The sequence below is a fragment of the Girardinichthys multiradiatus genome, chromosome 8, assembly GCF_021462225.1.
Source record: "Girardinichthys multiradiatus isolate DD_20200921_A chromosome 8, DD_fGirMul_XY1, whole genome shotgun sequence".
Classification (NCBI taxonomy): domain Eukaryota; kingdom Metazoa; phylum Chordata; class Actinopteri; order Cyprinodontiformes; family Goodeidae; genus Girardinichthys; species Girardinichthys multiradiatus.
In genome coordinates, this window is record NC_061801.1 from 4,457,209 (window position 1) to 4,476,227 (window position 19,019).

Genomic DNA, 19,019 nt, shown 5'->3' on the forward strand with positions numbered 1-19,019 from the left:
CCGAGTACGGTACGATATTGGTACAAATGTGAAAGGTACCCATCCCTTCTCACTAATGTCAGTTGTATTTGTTGCGATGAGTGGTGCGCAGAGGTATTTACGTTGCAGAGAGTGATGAAAATAAGTGAGTCTGTGAGTTTCTTCAGCCTCTATCAGGCATATTTATTGAAGAACTTTAACAAAGTTACATGTGAGCCCTTTTGCTTACAGCGCCATCCTCTTCAGCAAAGGTAAAACGTAAAATTATGACATAATGACGTTGCACATGCGCACACCAGGAGTAACATACATAACAACAACAACAGGTGGCAGTATTGAAACATGTTGAGTAAGAGCGTTTACAATAGTAAAGTTTAACACCCCCACTCGCTCATAACTCATTGAGTTATCTTGAAAACATATCCATGCACATTTATGTGCCAAATATCTCCTGGGAAAACCTTTTCAGTTTTAATTTAGTAGCAGGTTTTGTCATTAAATCTGCAAGCATTTGATCAGTAGGACAATATTGCAGCACTACTTGTCCAGTGTTAACTACTTCCCTAATAAAACGTTACTTAATATCAATATGTTTACATCTCTGTAGGTTCACTGGGTTCTTAGCCAGTGCAATAGTGCCTCGGTTGTCTTCATAAACTTTTGTTTGTGAATACTGGTAACTATCTATGCCCTTCAGAAGTTGTTCCAGAAAAAGACATTCTTGTATTGCAGATGCTAATGATATGTACTCTGCCTCGCCGGTAGACAGTGCCACTGTTGGTTGCTTCTTCGTCTTCCAAGAGATCAAAGAACTTTCATCATTTAACCTAGCACAATACCCAGTTATGCTCCTCCTATCAGTTGTATCTGATGCCCAATCAGCATCACAGAAGATTTGTAGTCCGAGGTTTTGTGAGTTAATTGTTTTAAAACTTAACTCTTTTTCTGCTGTACCTTTTAGATATCGGAGAACATGTTTCACTGTATTCCAGTGCTCTACTGTTGGTTCAGTGAGGTGCTGCGCCAGTTTACTGACCACAAAACTTATGTCTCGTTGTGTATGTGGACAAATATATTAAACTCCCCACTGCTTCTCTGTACTTTCTTGGATTTTCCATTCTGTCTGCATTATTTGAATACTCTAGCTTTGGTTCACATGGAGTCTCTCTTGGTTTGCAATCATCCATTCCAAATCTCTTTAATATTTTGGTGACATATTTCTTCTGTGACATTTTAACTTGTTCTTCTGTTTGATCAAAATCTATTCCTAGAAAATGTTTCAGTCTTCCTAGGTCTTTCATTTTGAACTTTTCATTTAGCATCTTCTTAGCTTCCTTCAAAACCTCCTCACTGTTGGATGCAATGATAAGGTCATCCACCCATACCAGTAAGATGATCTTTTCACCATTTTTCTCTCTACTATACAAACATTGGTCACTAGGGTTTTGTTTGTAACCATTTTCACTCAAGTAAACATGCAGTAAATCATTCCAATTTCTGCCTGATTGTTTTAGACCATAGAGAGACTTTTGTAGCTTGCAAACAAGTTTTTCTCCTGTTTTAGACTTTTTCTCAAAACCTTCTGGTTGGTCTATGTAAATTTCGTGGTCGATAGATGCATGCAAATATGCATATTTAACATCTATCTGATGTAATATTAGATCTATCAGTTCCATCAACTTAATTTTTTAGTGCAAAAACCCATTTTCCCCCCACGGTCTTTTTGCCATGTGGTAGCTGGGTGAGTATGAAAGTCTCATTTTCTTTCAGAGACTGTATTTCCTCTCTCATAGCTTCTTTCCATTGCCTTGAATTAGGCGATGCAATAGCTTCCATATAAGTTTGAGGAATATTGCAAACTGCTCTGTAACAAGAGTCTACACTCATTTGTAGTTTATCTACTGCATCCTCAGTCTCAAAATCCTGTAGGTGCTCTGGTTTCTTTGTTTCTTGGTGGGTTCCTTCTAGTTACAGTCTGTTCTGGTGCAACCTCAGAAATATATCTTTTATCAGGTTCATTTTCAACACTTCCATCATCTTTTTCAAGAGTTCTTGTGTACAGATCCTGTTGAACATATTCTATGGTGGGCTCAGTTTGTGACTCTACTTCTCTTGTTGTTTTAGTTGTGAATCTTACCAGTCTATGTTTCTGTATCTTTTCAGTGTTAGGATAATACACTAGATACGCCGGGCTGTTTTTGTCATAACCGATAAAGATACCTTGCTCACTTCTTGAGTCAAACTTGCTCTTCTCCTGCTTGTAAGCATAACACTGTGACCCAAATTTCTGCAACTTGGACACATTTGGTTGTTTTCCTGAGATCATTTCATAAGGTGTCTTATCTGTTCGTCTGTTGTAGCATCTGTTCCTCACATATGCTGCGGCTTGCAGAGCATAGTTCCAAAACTTATCTGGTAACTTACTTTCTATTAACAGACATCTGGACATGTCATTGAGGGTTCTCCAAGCTCTCTCTGCTGTTCCATTCTGGTGTGGTGAATAAGGTGCCGAAGTCTCATGCCTGATCTTATTCTTGGTTAATATAGCTCTATACTCTTTGTTTGTAAACTCGGTACCATTATCTGAGCGGATACACTTCACTTCCCCATAAGGTGCCATGTCTGCCAAATATTTCTCAGTGGCTTGAAGAGTATCAGTCTTGGACTTCAGAAAATAGACCATGATAATGCCAGAATAATCGTCTGTAAATGACTGTGCATATCTGTAACCTTCTATGCTGGGTGTTGACATGGGGCCTGTTAGATCAGTGTAAACTAGTTGTAAAGGTCTGTCAGCCTTTTTGTCTGGCTCTCTGTTTCTAGTCTGGGTGAATTTCCTTTTTGTACACACCTCACATAACTGCCCTGGTTTAGTTTTGCTTCCTTTTATCTCCATACCTTTAACTATCTTTTGAAGCTTTTCTACATCCTCATAATTGCAATGGCCCAAAATCTCATGCCAGGTCTGCAAATCATGGCATACTTTACATTCATCTGTCACAACCTCAATTGTGGGTAAATAGTACAGGTTACCACTTTCATATATGTCAAACCTGAGTCCATCTTTGTCCATCACATGACAGTTCCCCTGCTGGAAGGTGATAGTTGCTCCTCCATTTGCTGCCCTTGCGACTGAGAAAATTTATTGTGGATACGATGGCATGTAGAGTGCTTCTCGCAGCTGTGCTCTTTGCTGTCGTCCCTCGTTGTCTAGAAGGTGGATCACCGCAGTCCCTCTTTGTTGTGCGATCCCGGTGCACCTGGTTCCATCTGCTAGTTCCACAGAGTGGCTCTCCGGGTGGAATGCGCTGTCAAAACTTATAAACTTTGTGATGTCGTTGATGATGTGAGATGTTGCTCCTGCATCTACCATAATGCCTTTCTTCTTTACATTGTCCGCTGGCCTGTGTTCTTTTGCGTGCTTGACCTTGAAGAGTCTGTCTTCTTCTTCCTCTTGTTGTTCGGAGACTTTTCTAGAGCTTTCCAATCCCTCCTTTTTCTTGCACACAGATTCATGGTCTGCAGTAACTGCACCATACCTTCCTGGAACACATTCTTGCCTTGTGTCCTTTTAACCCACATTTGTAACACTTCAGGTTAGAATAATCATCTTTTCTGTTGGCAGTAATGATTTTGCTGATACTTTTGTTCAGCTTCACGTGTCTTCATCACATTATCTTTACCATCTGTTTTCTTTCTTTTTTCTGCTTCTTCATAAACTCTTAATCTTCTTTTAAAGTCTGTGAATGTAACTTCATCTTCATTTTGAGTCACATGTACAGCCAGTGGCAGGCCATTTAGTATCATGGCTATAATTAATCCATCACTTAGGTTCTCTCCTGCATCTTTTAATGCCGTAATGATATTCTCTGCCCTTATCAGGTAGTCAGTTACAGTCTCGTTGTCGGACATTCTTAGGTTTTTCAGAGATGTGTACAAGTTTATTATTCTTGGCTTGCTTTTGCCTGAATAGTGTTCTTTTAGTATCTTCAGAGCTTTTCTGCCATTGTGTCTTATCAGAGACAGGCTTTTATCATCTATTAGCCTTATTAGCTCAGCATAGCAGTCTGCATTTTTCTGATTATCTTGTGCTCGCTGTTCATCACTCGAAGGCTCTTTCAAGATAGTCTCTTTTAGCTTTAGAATGTGCAAATGGCCAAGAAATCTTGTTTCCCACAGGTCATACTTATCTTCCGACCCATCGAAGAAAAGTTGAGGTGACGCCATTAAACCAGCAGCTCTGCTTGCCATCTTGCGAACCTTGTTTCAGTAGTAATACATCGCGTTCAACTCAGTATAAGCACTCACTTATCTCAATGCTAATGAATTTAGCATAGCTTGTAGAAGTCCCGCTCAATCCGTGCGGCTTTCTTCCTCAAAATACAATTCTCTGGTCGCGATCATTGCTCTGCTTCCTGGGCCCATAACCTGTTGCGATGAGTGGTGCGCAGAGGTATTTACGTTGCAGAGAGAGATGAAAATAAGTGAGTCTGTGAGTTTCTTCAGCCTCTATCAGGCATATTTATTGAAGAACTTTAACAAAGTTACATGTGAGCCCTTTTGCTTACAGCGCCATCCTCTTCAGCAAAGGTAAAACGTAAAATTATGACATAATGACGTTGCACATGCGCACACCAGGAGTAACATACATAACAGGTGGCAGTATTGAAACATGTTGAGTAAGAGCATTTACAATAGTAAAGTTTAACAGTATTCCACTCATGTTTGTGCACTGTACACTTGTACACTCTTGTCTTTGTTTTGGAGGACCAGTGGCCTTTATTTCTGTTAATTTTCCAAAGTATGCAGAAAGGAAGTGGGGTAGAGAGAAGGGGAAGACATAGGTCTCCAGGGTCGGGACTTGAACCCAGGACAGCGGTGTCGAGGACTGAGGCCTCCGTATATGGGTCGGGAGCTTTACTGCTAGACCACACACCACGTCCAGACCCTGTACACCCGTAAGATAAAATACTTTTATAATTCCTGAAAGATTAGACATATCAGTAATGATTCATTCTTAGCTAATATTACACCGCTAGTCTAGGAAACACATCAGACATACCCAGACAAAAACCATTTCAGCAGAGGGGTTACATGTCAATGTATGTGTGTATGTGATCATAAATAAGTGTGAATTGTTGTCAGCCCAGCTGTTGCATGAAAATGTGAACCAAAAGACCAAACATTCCAGCCCGTGTTCTGGGCAAGGGTGACTATACCAGTTCATCTGCTAAGTAGATGAGCACTCGCTAAATCCGTCTATAACAACTGTAAATGATATATACGCTTTTGCGCAGATTCTTTACATATCTGTCCTAAAGATGAAACACAACATTTACTGTGTTTTCTACTGTATTTTGGTAACGTTACTTGTTTGCTATTAAAAAGGCTACAGTTTTAATTGTTCGACTAAGTTCAAAATGAACGATGTTGACATACTGTTTGTTCTTTAGTGTCCATACACTTGTTACTTTTGCCTTTAAAAGCCACACAACACAATCAATCTGCTGCTGACTTGATATCTTTACAGAAAAAGGAATTGTCTATCTTGGAAACATTTAATTTTACATATCACTTTTATTTGTTACTTTGCATTTTATCAAACCTACCAACAAAAAAATATATGGTTCAGCAAACAAAACATTTATTGTAAACAAAATGTCACCATTACAATGAAACATAAGCCTGCGGGGAAGATTAAAGTTATCATCATCAGTAGGATATTTTCTAACTAATAAGCCTAATATTACTGAAAACAAAATGTGGTTTGTTCTGGCAGTTCATTGCCTCTTACAGGAACTGTAAAAATACATTAGAAGGATTGTGGAAACTCCAAAATTTTTAACTAACCAACACAATTAAACAAAAGAGATCAATTTTTGAGGTGTTTTGGGGCTTGAAGTCATTTCTGCTTACTGTTAGAAACCAGTGATAATGTTCAAGTCTTACAGTAACTTTCACAAATGTTTTAGTTTAGGTAATTTTGTCATACTTCTTTTGACAAGAAAACCTGGAACAGTCAATGAGAATGTGCTGCTGAAGTCTCTAATTGTCTAATTCACAACAGCCAAGTCATCACTGGAAACTGGCTAAAAGTTTTAAAGTTATGGCAAGGCAAGTCTTGGCAAGCCTGTTCCCATCCACGGTAAACGATTGGGGCAACAGCACAGGCATAGGTGAGCACCTAACATGTGGGCTTGTTTTGCAGCTTTAAAGACAAAGGAAAACAATTACAAATGGTTACTGGAGTGTAAAGACAACAAGAGACAGCAGAAGTAAACAATTTTAAAATTAACACACAAAAAAAAAAAACGCAACTAAAAATGGTCACATAATGATCAATATTTTAATGATCATAAAAATTGTGTGATTTTTTTGAAGGGAGATCCTGTGAAGTTATCTGTAATAGTTCTTCGTAGTAGAAAGTTGTCAAATTACTATGAGCCTTTTAGAAATTCGATAAATCTTTGGAGTGGTAAAAGCTAACAGCTAATCAGACGTAGGCCCCCTGTTTTACCTGATGCAATGGAAATCAGCTCAAATTGAAAATGTTTATAGATCATACAACAGATATTAATGGTCTACACTTTCATAAAAGCTCATCATTATACAATGGCCATGTTTCTATGTGAAGTTATGTTGGATGAACCAAGTCTGTATCACTCAACCAGACTCGCGATATGCGGATCTGCTCTAGTTCTGTTCACAACTACGTACATTTTTTTGATGTGCACCAGCTGACTAGATGGATGGTATGATCATGTGCTTTTATGACTAAATTATCCCCGCAGATGCACGATAAGCCAATTAGCAAAATAAGCTGATGAGGGGGATTGAAACAGCGTAGCTTGTTAGCTCAAATCACCCGCAAGGATGTACTTAATTTTTGAACAAGCTCATAGTGTCATAAGATCTTTCTATTAACAGGTAAAGGAACTAGTATTGAAAATACCTTCACATCATCTTAGATGAAACAGGTGTCTATGGGAGGAAAAAAATATTCCGGATTAGAATTTTGTTTTCTTCTTTTACAATTTGTGGTTAATGTACACACAACCTTGTTTATTTGCCAAAATGCATAACAACCAGAAATACAGAAAAGGCTATATGCTCTTGCTTTATTTAATAAAACTATTATACTGTACTCAACAATGTGTAGGGAAGTTTCTTTAAAAACAAAACAATAACTCTACACTGTATATGTGTACAATACAATGATCAAGCCATAACAATATCTGTAGTCTATATTTGAGCAGCTGTTAATTATTTTTTAAATTAATACTATTGTTTTCAACCTGGCAGTAATACTAACAGGCTAAAGTCATACATTTCTAGCAGTATCTATCAAATTGATTTCCATAATGTTTATGTTAAAAAAATGAGAATAAGACCTGACATATAATTTAACTTTGAGTTTGAAAGTAAAGCATTGTATTAAATAAACTTTTCAAACTTTACAGTTATTGACTATTCTTAGCATACTTCAATTAACTGTTTCTTCCAAAAAAAATCAATTACAAGTCTGGAAAACTGTTTTTCCAGACTGTTTTTAAAAAATGTATCCAAACTAAATATTAACATAGTGCCACAGGTAAAAGACTGGAAATACAAATATAACAAGATCATATGAACATTCCTTTCATTTATCATGAAATAAACATCAACATATTTTTGATAAAACACTCATCTCTATTAGTGATGTGTTTGGTTCACTTTTGTCTTAGAATCTTGCTCTGTTGTGGTTAGTCTTGTCTTAGAGGCAACTTTTAGTGACAGGTTACGAAACACTTGTAGATAAAATTCCTCAGCCAGAGTTTGAATACAAAGGGCTTAGGATTTGCTCACTATTTGGGCAACCACTCTGTAGAAACACTGCTTTCAGACCTGTGGCTCCAGCCTTGCATTTTGGAAACCTGTACAGACAAAGGACAATGGGAAGGCTGCATGTATTCTGAGGATGTCAGGGGGGTCTGGAAATCCTCTCCTTCTGAAACGCTGACAGGAGAATAAGCCTTTCCAGAAGACTCATATTCAGGGTCAATCGGCTCCACTTTAATTTGGTTGGTTCTTGATTTGATTCGCAGTTTATGGGGCAATGCTGACGAATTAAAATCTGGCACTTTGTGAGTAGAAACAATGACACCTCTTTGGTCAGCTACAGAAGGCATCAGTCCCTTTGGGACTTGCTGCTCATCTTCACCATCTGATGCTTTGCTTCCAGCATTTTCATCCGAGTTCCTGGGTGAGTTACTGGATGACCTGGCAGTGTGCATGAATGTGTCTGCCTGAAAGCAGACATCAGACAAGTAGCTAACCTTGCAATTGTTGTAGTGCTCATATGGAGTACTATTTTCCTGCCAGGGATAATTTTCTACTGGTTCTTGCTTAAAATCTGCTGTCCTGCAGAGAGTAAAGCTCACTTGATTTGCAGCCCATGTTTCAGGTGTGAGAGGTGAGTGTTTGATAACTGATGTACAGCTGTTGCGTAGCTTTACATGCTCAAGATCTCCTTTGATTAAACTCTGGGCAGCACTGGGAGATATAAACTTCTCATGGGAGTTTACGGTTGGAGGGCTGTATAGCATCTGGACTTCTTGGGTATATGCTGATGAGCTAACTAAGCCAAACTTCATTTTTAGTGACAGCAGTTCTGCCTTCAGGGATGCATTTTCCTCTCCAAGAGCCATCAGCTTGTTCTCAAGCACCATGTCATTGATGCGTCGCTTCTCTCTTGAGCGCTTGGCAGCTTCATTGTTTTTGCGTCGTTTCTCCCAGTACAGAGTGTCTTTCTTTTCCTCTGGTATGAACTCACGTTTCCTGCGACATGTAGATTTAGTGTTGAAAGACACTGCTGAACTTTTGTGAGCTAATAAATTTTTGTTACATCTGTGTAAAGCCACAGCAAGTACCAGGGCATTATCTCCACTGTATGACTCACTGGAGTCGTTGTCTTCCTTTACTGATTGGATATTCATAATGTTGAAGACAGTAAGAATATTCAAAAGCCATTAACTGTTAGCCATAAGGATGTTCTGGGACAGCAGTAACTTCCACACCGAATCAGTCCACTTGAATAGAAGAACTCTGTAAACAGACAATAAGAAAAAGGCTCTTTACCAATATGAAGTAGAACAAGTTCAGAAATGATCAGGATTTGTGTAGTTAATATATTTCTGTGATGGGAGCGGTTTCTTCATTTGTTAAGAATAAGGATCAACATCTTTAACAATTTAAAATGTTTTACTTTTTCTGTTTCATTTCTTCAGTTTCACTATCCGGACATTCTTCTGGATGAAATAGGCAGAAAGAACTAAAAGCTGTCCAGGCAATTCCATACATGTTGCGTTGCTTGCAGGCATCAAGCTGATGTTGTATTCAAGTTGTGCATGCCTACCTGCTTTCTGTTTGTAATATGCTCAAGTAGCTGCACTGACGTAACTTTAATTATTGAAATTACATACCACCGGGTTCTCTGATGGCCATTGCACCATGTGAATGGTTGTAACTGTAATAACTGTGTAAATAATTGCATAAAACCTAATCTGATTAATTTTGCTTACATAATTTACAAGACTTCGGTCATTAAACACGTAACTTCAAATCAGCAGGTTATATAGTAAACGTTTCTTTGGCATATTTTTTACCACACATTATGGTAGAATGTTAATATCATCTCAACTTTAGCTGGAAGAATGTATCCATTCTTGAATGCATATGGATCATTGCAGGTAACAGACATATCTAGGAACTTGTTGCCAGCAAAAAAACAAATTTTTTTTTTTTTTTTCTGTATAATTAGCCCGTTATGTCCAATGGCCTTGAAAACCCCTTTTCAAATGCAGGTCTCTGGCTACTGTCATACTTTGGATTTAATAATCCTACAGAAAAGTACTCAAGTACTAAATAATGTTCTTTTGGTTCGTAAAATCTCCCTTATAAAAATATCAAAGTAATAGCGATATGGGACTCCAGCTTTGAGACAGAAATGGATTTTCTATCCCATCTGACGAATGAAACCACACAACAGTGACAACATTCAAAGGTGACGATGTTGGAATCATTATGTCTTGGAACCAAGCAAAACCTTAGTTCATACATTTCCGTTCTGAGCTGAGACTGTAGAACAGAAAAAAACTAAGAGGCGCAGAAAAGGGGCTATAGTTTTCCTTTTTGCCTTGTCATTTATTTCCGCTTCAGGAACTGTGCCCTGCAAATTGTAAATTATTATTGTTATTATAATAAACAGATGAGACTCCTCCTTCATCTTGATGTGATCCAGAAATGTACCAGTAGTATTTGTAAACTGTCACATGTATTCGGCTTTTAATCAGAACGTAGTGATCTGATTTAATTAAGCATTAAATGGTATACTACCGGTCAAAAGTTTGAGAAACACTTTCTCACTTAATGGGTCTCTTTACTTTCATGATTATTTACATTGTAGATTCTCACCAAAGGCAACAAAACTGAATGAACACACATGGAATTATGTAGTAAACAAAAACAGTGTAATAACTCTAAAAAAATTTTATATTTTAGATTCCTCAAAATAGCAACCCTTTCCTTTGATTACTGCTTTGCACCCTTAACATTCTCTCAATGAGCTTCATGACGTGGTCACCTGAAATGGTTTTTGAAAGTCTTGAAAGAACTTCCCAGAGGTGCAATGAGAGACGGCCAGAGGTTAATATTTCAGTCATCACAGCAAAGTTGGTCTACTTTAAGTAATCTAAATTTTCTTTTGCTACATAATTCCATATGTGTTCATTCACAGTTTTGATACCTTCAGTGAGAATCTACGTACAATGTAGATAGTCATAAACATAAACCATTAAATGAGAAAGGAGTTCTAAAACCTTTGACTGGAAGTGTATATGATGTACACCAAATATACTCCTCTGCAAATTGATTAGCTGTTATGTATGTTTTGTGGACCAAAGAGGCAACTCTTTGATCACTAGTGATCCTGACGGCAAGGAGTTTTTTTATACAAAAAAACTGCCCTATTAGACATGCACTTAGGGTCCCACTCCTTGCTATGCCTCTGATACACCTCGGGAGGCAGACACAGAATGCTAATGACTAAGATGAAAGGGTAAGACTGAATTGTGGAGTGATGAGTGTAACCTAGTGATTATACAAAGTAAACCTTGTAGCAGAACGGTTGTGGGTGAAAGAAGAGCAACTTTATCATCCTCCAGTGTGGTCTAATATGACAAATACACTGAACAGGAGAAGCAGATGCAGATAACATGTTGAGGATGGCATACAATTCAATTCAATTCAAAAATACTTTATTAATCCCAAAGGGAAATTAAATGTTACAAAATGTTGCTTGTATTTAAATCACCGAGTCAACAGAATTCTGTAAAATATTATTGAAAATAAAAAAAGTTTCCCACACACATTTAATACAGAGTAGCAGTTATACATCTCGCTCCTGGTGCCCACTAGCCTTCACATTTAGATTTGTCTCACCTCAAGCACACCTGTTTCAAATGACTGCATTGCCTCCTCTTCATGCCATGAAGAGCTGCAGAAACCTGGTAGTAATGCATTCATTTAAGTCAGGTGTGTGGCAGCAGAAAACCACCTAAAACATGCAGGACAGTGGGTCCTGAGGACCAGGCTTAAGAACCACTGCCCTAACCCTTAAGATGTAACTGAAGATGCACTGATTTGTGAGCTGAAGAAGAGCCAATATTCACTGCCCTAGATTATCCACTTTTAAAAGTTGAACGTGCATCAACATCAGAAAGCTTCAGTCCTGTAAAGGTGTATGATACTAAATAAAGAAAAATAAAAAATCCATTGCTTTCAACAGCAAAACCTGTGGAACTACAGACATTACAGTGCATTCAAAAGCACAACCTTTTTCAAATAAAAAAATGTAAAAAAGAATAGTTCTGTTCATTTTCTTTCACTTAAACACAAGTGACTACTTTTATGTTGTTTTTTTTTAATGATACATAATCCTTGTTAATACACAGACTTAATGTTAAGTGTCCAATAGGAAATAATAATAACTGGGGGAATAATAAATTGCATTTAACTAAAAAAAATAGTTTTCACTCATGAAATTGGTGACATGTGAAGGTGAATTTAGAACAAACATCCCCACCCTTAAAATACAACAGTTTAAACATTTATGAGCTCTGTATCACTGGTAAATTTCAGATCAGATGTAAAGCAATAAGAAAATGTGACAAATCTCTCACGACAAAGTATTCACTGAGATTATTCTTTGTGGGTTTACATTTTAGCACATTTTGTGACAAAATAGACATATGTGGCAAGTGGACTATAACCATAACTTTTATCAAGTTCAATAAAATGCAGTGATGTTACTCAAACTGTGGCCCAGTCACAATCAGTGCACGTTCTCGTTTGTTGTTAAGACTTGCCTAATGCCAGAGCAACATTTAGCATCCTATATTTCCCATGTTTTCCCTCCTCATCCACCAAGAAAGAGGACATCTGCGGAGCTCAGTTGCGTAATGCGACGTTAAACACTAGCCCTTTGTGTTTAAAGGACATTAATATTTAACTTGGAATAATCGTGTTAAGAAACATAGCAAAACTGCCCCAAATTCATTCATCGTGTCGGCGATATTACACAATAACCCACGCCTTTAGCTTCAGCCAGGGATTTCTTGCTGTAGTCATTATGCGGTATTTCCTCAGTGGCAAGAACCATAAAAACCTACGGCGGTTCTGTTCCCAGAGCACCGGCGTATTGATTAATCACTAAAAACGAGCCACTCGCAGCTACTAACTAAACAGGGAATTAACTCGGGTGTTTAACATCATAGCCGCTTTCTCACACGCCCTTAAATTAAACACCGCTAAAAATCATTCAAGTAGGATAACAGGACTTGCAACCCACTCACTCCTAATGATATATCGAAATTCTTTTGCCTCTGTCACACCAAATTCTACAACACACCAACGTACCTACCCGAACGACAACCGGTTCTCAGCCTACGGTCCTGCATAATGTCTACGCTATTTATGAATCCATTACAACCTAATGTATGAAAAAAGACACGAATTGATGCAATTCCCGACAAAGTAGGCGTTCCATCTAGCTATCATGTGCTTATCAGGAAAGTGAAACGTAGGCTGTGCTGTTGTAACTCTTTTGAGCACGTAACCGAACGTGTCTTGAGGCTTTAAATCAACATCGAACAGTAAGAAGTACCTTTTCCACCTCCCAGTTGAAGGGTTTGACCTCAGTGTCTTCCACAAGCTTTGACATATGCCCGAACCTCCCCATTGGCTTACGGTCTTGATGAGATTCCTACAAATGACTCTCTTGCTTGCTTCCTTGTTTTTATCCTTAATGTGGCTAGTGACTCAGAGATCTGTGTTAGTAGGTCAGTTACGAAGCGTATTTTCCAGCGTGGCCTTCATGACAGCTATCTTAGCCAATCAGAATATACAATTTTCCAAAGCTCGCCAAGGAACAGGAAGTTTTTTTTTTTTTTTTTTTTTTCTTTATTGTTATTCGCATTTACAAACAATATGGCACGAGAAACGAGAACATGATGCACAGAAAACAAACAAGCAATGAATATATAATACAACACTAATAATAGGAAATCAGATTAGAGTGAATTTGGCAGTTAGCAGTAGTGTTAGCAATAGTTTTTTTTTTTTTATAGAAAGCGACTTATTGGGTTTCAGTTATACAGAGTTTCTCTATTTAATTAGAGGTCAGTTCAAAAATAATAATGCCAAATTTATTATATTAAAGTATAGCCATTAGTGTAGGTCTTACCAACAGTTTAGAGAGGGATGGATATACATTCTTTTGTAACAAATTACAGCAGAGAGGTACAGTATGCGTTGTTGAATTGCGTTAACAATACTTTCATATCAGTTGTCTGTATTATATTTACACAACACGGAATTATCCTTTTTATGATCCAGTAAATGCAGAAACGACCAGATACCTTTATCAAAGCATTTCTTAATAAACACAGATTTATTTCTAAACATAATATACCTGCAGGTCTACAGTGATGTAGACCCTCTCGGTGTCATGAGAGCTAAAGTTATGGCAGAAGATAATTTCTAGTATAATGTTTGTTGATGAAAAGCTGTTAAGTTTTAAAGGAAGCTTGGTCAGCACAAAATCTCATTTTAGGAGCCGACTTATGCCCCCTAATTTTTTAAAAATCTGATTTGTAATATGCAACCAAAAACTATTCATTGTCTTAGAAAATCCCTCAACCAAATAATTTTTATTGTACTTTTAATGGAAAGAATATCAATGCTACTGAGTCCTTCTTCTTCATAGCCTTTTAACAAGGTTACTTTTTTAAATAAAATGATTAATCTTTCCAAATATAGTTGTAGTTGGTGTAAATAAAAGTTTTATTTGCTTTGTTTGACATGGACAGAGAATAAACTAGGTGTATGAATGCTGGGATAAACTTCAATTTAGTAATCAGAACAGATACGTCTCTTTGACACTACATAGATATGATTTACGTTATTCTAATTATCCAATATATTATGTTTTTATAAGATATCCTTTTGTTTTTACATATGCGTCAAAAGAAAACAATAAAAGAAAACAATAAAATTCCTGATTTGTCAGAAATGTTATTGATTACTAATTTAGAGGAGCTGAGAATAGGTAGAAGTTCCAATTTTTTTACATTTAATTTCACACCTGAGGCCTGAGGAAAAAATACACATTGTCATCTGCTAAGTGATGACTGACATTATCTTTGTCTAATACTGTTAATGTATAAAAATCTGTGGTTTTAATGAGAATAATGAGAAGTTCATTTGCAAAGATGTTGAGAAGAAGAGATATGGGACATCCTTGTTTAATACTTGTGTCAATTAAACATTTTGGAGTTGTGCCATGCAGTAGAGAGATTGTGCTTGTTGTGGTTTTGTAAGACATTTTATTATTGTTATTTTTTTTAACCTGTCTGGCAGAGTAGCACTCAGAATTGTTGCCTGAGTGCCAAGAAAAAGCCCAACAGATTTACTTTCACAAGTGGAGCATTACAGCTAACGCTTTAAAGTTCTGCTTGATATTTCTAAAAGAAAAACTGCTTTGGGATTATTTTAATTGTTATGGAGATGGAAACGAAAAGGAAAAAAATAAGAAGCACGAAGGAGAGGGAGGTGGGGCAAAAAGGAAAAAGGGACAGAAAAAGAATGGAGGACAGAAAGGATGGAAAGAATACAAGATAACACCCTGCTTGCTTCTACACCTGCAGAAACATTCATATTAACAGCTTTTTTACCAAAAAGTGCATGATACTTATGAATGCCAGATATACTTAGTTGTAAATGCGGCTTCATATTGAACATTTGTGTATCTATTAATTCCTGAATCTAAATACCTGTGGGTCTGAGGTTTTTCCTTAAAAATATGCAATAGCGAGTGTGAGGAGCCGCAGACCTGCCCCCCTGGACCAGGGACAGATACTGAGGAGATCCAAGTCATAGACATCCAAAGGCCCCCCAGAGCACAGGAACCCCAGGAGAACCATCCCCCCAGAGAAGAGCAGGAAAGAGTCCCAGGGGAACCACTCAGCAGCCATAGTGCAGAAGCCCCATAGTGCAGAAGCCCCAGGGAGCTGCAGCGACTAGCCCACAGGCCCTGCTGGCAGCCGTCTACGCCCAAGCAGATCCAGCCATGGACCCAGAGACCCGGGATCCCGGGACATATCACTCCCCAAGCAGAGGCCTGACAGAGCCCAGCGGTCCAGGCCCCGGCAAGCAGCCACCGGGAGTGAGCCAGCACACACCAAAGCACCCAGCCCTGGACACCGAGAACCACAAGTACATCAGCGAGCAGAGACACCAACCACCGGCAGGTAGTGTGGCAGGGAGGAAATAGGCCCCCCATTTGATGGGGAGCCTAAACTGATCCAGGAGAGGGAGCAGTCCAAGACCCAACCTGACACAAAAAACACACACACACACACACACACAGTCACAATCACACATTCCCACCATCATGTGCACAAATAAAAATACTCACACCCACGCACCCAACGTAAAGACAAACAACAATGGACATTGTACACTCATTCACGCTCCCCATACATACTCTATACTCCCAGGTCCAGATGGTGATGTCCCATAGGGGCAACTAGACCCCAGACTCAAGAGTCTTACCTCCCTTACCTCCGGGGGGTGGAGACAGGCAGACCACCCCAGCACCTGAACCTGGGCTGGGCTAGCCTGGGCTGGTGTCTAAACCTGAGCGACCCCGGCCCGGACCTGGACCCCCAACGGCCCCAATCCTCATCCGGACAGGGGGCCTTGTACAAAAGAGGGGTATACATGGTCCAAACTAGCCTGCCAACCAGAGTACCGCGCCACAGGACAAACTTACCCGGCAAGAGGTCCCTGGCCAGCAGCAAGCACCTGGGGCTGGCATCCCCCACCATGCCCCCCGCAACCACACAACATCACCTCCACTGCAATGATAGCCCAGGGAGAAACGTTATCCAGCTCAGCTCTACCATCGCCGCTCAGCTAATCCAAATGGCGGTGACCCCACATCCTAGAAGAGGACACAACCCTCCACCCCACACGCTGCAGCCCCTCCACACCACCCTCCAGCCCACGCTGCCCCGAACCCCCACCCCACCCCCACCCCCGGACATGGCAGCCAGCAGAGCAGCACACCGCTAAGCCTGCCCAATCATCTGGCCAGCGCCAGCAGACCCAGCCTGCCAGTTTATGAGAAGGAAACATGCACTAGCCGGGTAACTCCAGGCCAAGCACAACCCACCATCCGCCTCAGTGCAGGCACAAGACATGCCCACTGCCCCACCCACCCGACCGGCAACCGCAGCCCGGCATCTGGCCAGGGGCCAGAGCCACAGAAGGAAGCATTGGAGGAAGGCCACCACAGCACGCCAAGGAGTAAGACATTTTAACTGTGCTCATAAACCTTTCTCTAAAGCCTAATAATTCTAGATCACGAAACAAATGTGTGTTCAATTGTGCTGAATGCTTTGAAAAAGTCTAAAACCAGAATAAAGTTTTTATCTTCAGTTAAATCTATAATCTAATAATCTATAATACAGTAAGTCAAGAACAAGATGTATATTATAATTTGAGTGACTCTTAATAAAATAGAAGATTGTGTATCTGATATTTTTGTGATGCTGTTTTTAACCTGTTAGCAAAAAGAATTTGTAATGATTATTTGGGAGGGTTATAGGTCTGAGATTATAAACTATAAATGCATTTTGCCTTGTTTAAACGTATAAATAAATAATGCTTAAAGAAGTTACTTGTTAAACCATCTGATCCTGGGGATATGTCCAAGGATAAGGATTTCATGCCCTTCTCCATTTCATTTATACCGATATCTGCATTGCAGATATTTTGAAATGCATCATCAACCATCGGAATCCAATGCTTAATGTGTTCTAAAACGATGCTTTCATTTGAGTAAGATGAGGTGTATAAATTGCTGAAGAGCTGGACAATTTCCATAAAGATTTGTTTGGGATTTGTACAGAATTGATAATTGATTAGCAAAGAATTTATAGGGATTTTCCTATGTCTTTTATAAGCTATGGCAGTAAGCTGAGCACTTTTCATCTTCCCCAATCCACTTAGTTCTGGATATGCATAGTTGTAATACATACACCCTTACGTTTGGCAATATAAATCTTGTCTAAGGACGTCTACTGAAGAACAAACCTTGGCTGTTCTTGTCTAACAAAGGTTTATTACATATATCAAGTTCCTTTCTCTAATTTTCCCTGTTTTACAATATCCTGTACAGAATGGGAACTATTTACAGTACTGTGCAAAAGTTTTAGGCAGGTGTGAAAGAATGCTGTAAACAAAGAATGCTTTCAAAAATGAAAGTGTTAATGGATTTTCATCAATTAATAAAATGCAGTGAATGAATAAAAGAGAAATCTAAATCAAATTAATATTTGCTGTGACCATCTTTTGCCTTTAAAACAGTATCAATTCTTCTAGAAACACTTGCACACAGCTTTTGAAGGAACTCGGCTGGTCGGTTGTTTCAAACATCTTAGAGAACTAATCACAGATCTTCTGTGGAGGTAGGCTTTCTCACATTCTTCTGTCTCTTCATGTAATCCCAGACACACTCCATGATGTTGAAATCAGGGCTCTGTGGGGCCATACCATCACTTCCAGTAAGTCTTGTTCTTCTTTACGCTGAAGATAGTTCTTAATGACTTTGGCTGTATGTTTGGGTACACTCACTTAGCATTTTGTAAATTGATAAAAATTAACAATCATTTATATTTCTGAAAGCATTCTTTTTTTACAGCATTTTTCACACCTGCCTAAAACGTTTGCACAGTACTGTATATAACTATGTTCTATATTGTAAATATTCCCACTTGTTCCCCAAATTATGTCAGAACAGTTTTATTAATAATTATCTGATTGTGGAAATTGTTTCTTGACAGATTAGCGAATTATTTAAGATATTTGAATTTAATTTCCAGTAACTGTTGCTTTAAGGTTTGATAGTAAACCTAATCATGGTGGTCTGTCAGAGAGGTGGCTTAAATCACAGAGTGAAATATCTATATTAGGCCCTTTTTCAGGCACCAACCAATAATCAGATTTAGAGTTAACTAACCCATCAGGTTTAAACCCAGTGAAAGTTTGAGCAGCTGGATTTTCAACAGTGTGCCTTTTTGTCAGAAAGTGTTTCAAAAATTAAACATTACCGGATTCCAATATTGATTCCAATATGTTGAAGATCTATCAAACCAGTAATCCTTACCATAGGAACGATAAAAGATACGTTTTATTGCAAGGGCACAATTCATATCTCTGTTTTGTTTAACGTTGTTGTTGCCATGAATGTTTTATCAAAATCACACATTAAAAAAGCCAATGAGTTATGCTGTCTTTAATAGGGGCACGAAGTTCCCCAGTGAAATGGCAACCTCTTCTGATCTATTTGAACCACAACTAAATATTGTTTTTTCACCCCACTGGTTCAATCACTTTTTTCTAAAGTGTTCTTTGTGGCAGTAGAGGCAGAGTGGAGAGAA

At 38.6% G+C, this 19,019-nt stretch overlaps 1 protein-coding gene across 3 annotated transcripts; it reads right to left on the reverse strand.

The window, feature by feature from the left end:
• Positions 1 to 5,536: 5,536 nt before the first annotated feature.
• Positions 5,537 to 14,980, reverse strand: nfil3 (nuclear factor, interleukin 3 regulated). 3 transcript variants are annotated; one of them, XM_047373461.1, is made up of 2 exons: positions 13,181 to 14,980; positions 5,537 to 9,063 (listed from the first exon to the last, which is right to left on the reverse strand). In XM_047373461.1, exon 2 carries the CDS (start codon positions 8,952 to 8,954, stop codon positions 7,824 to 7,826), a length of 1,131 nt encoding a protein of 376 aa, XP_047229417.1. In that variant the 5' UTR covers positions 8,955 to 9,063; positions 13,181 to 14,980; the 3' UTR covers positions 5,537 to 7,823. The 3 variants fall into 3 exon arrangements, with proteins under 3 accessions (XP_047229417.1, XP_047229418.1, XP_047229419.1); XM_047373462.1 differs by lacking the exon at positions 13,181 to 14,980 and adding an exon at positions 12,938 to 13,121; XM_047373463.1 differs by lacking the exon at positions 13,181 to 14,980 and adding an exon at positions 12,934 to 13,121.
• Between the last annotated feature and the right edge of the window lie 4,039 nt (positions 14,981 to 19,019).

Excerpts from the sequence above, each read along its gene's own strand:
- nfil3 (XM_047373461.1), bottom strand. The coding sequence starts at position 8,954 with ATGAATATCCAATCAGTAAAGGAAGACAACGACTCCAGTGAGTCATAC.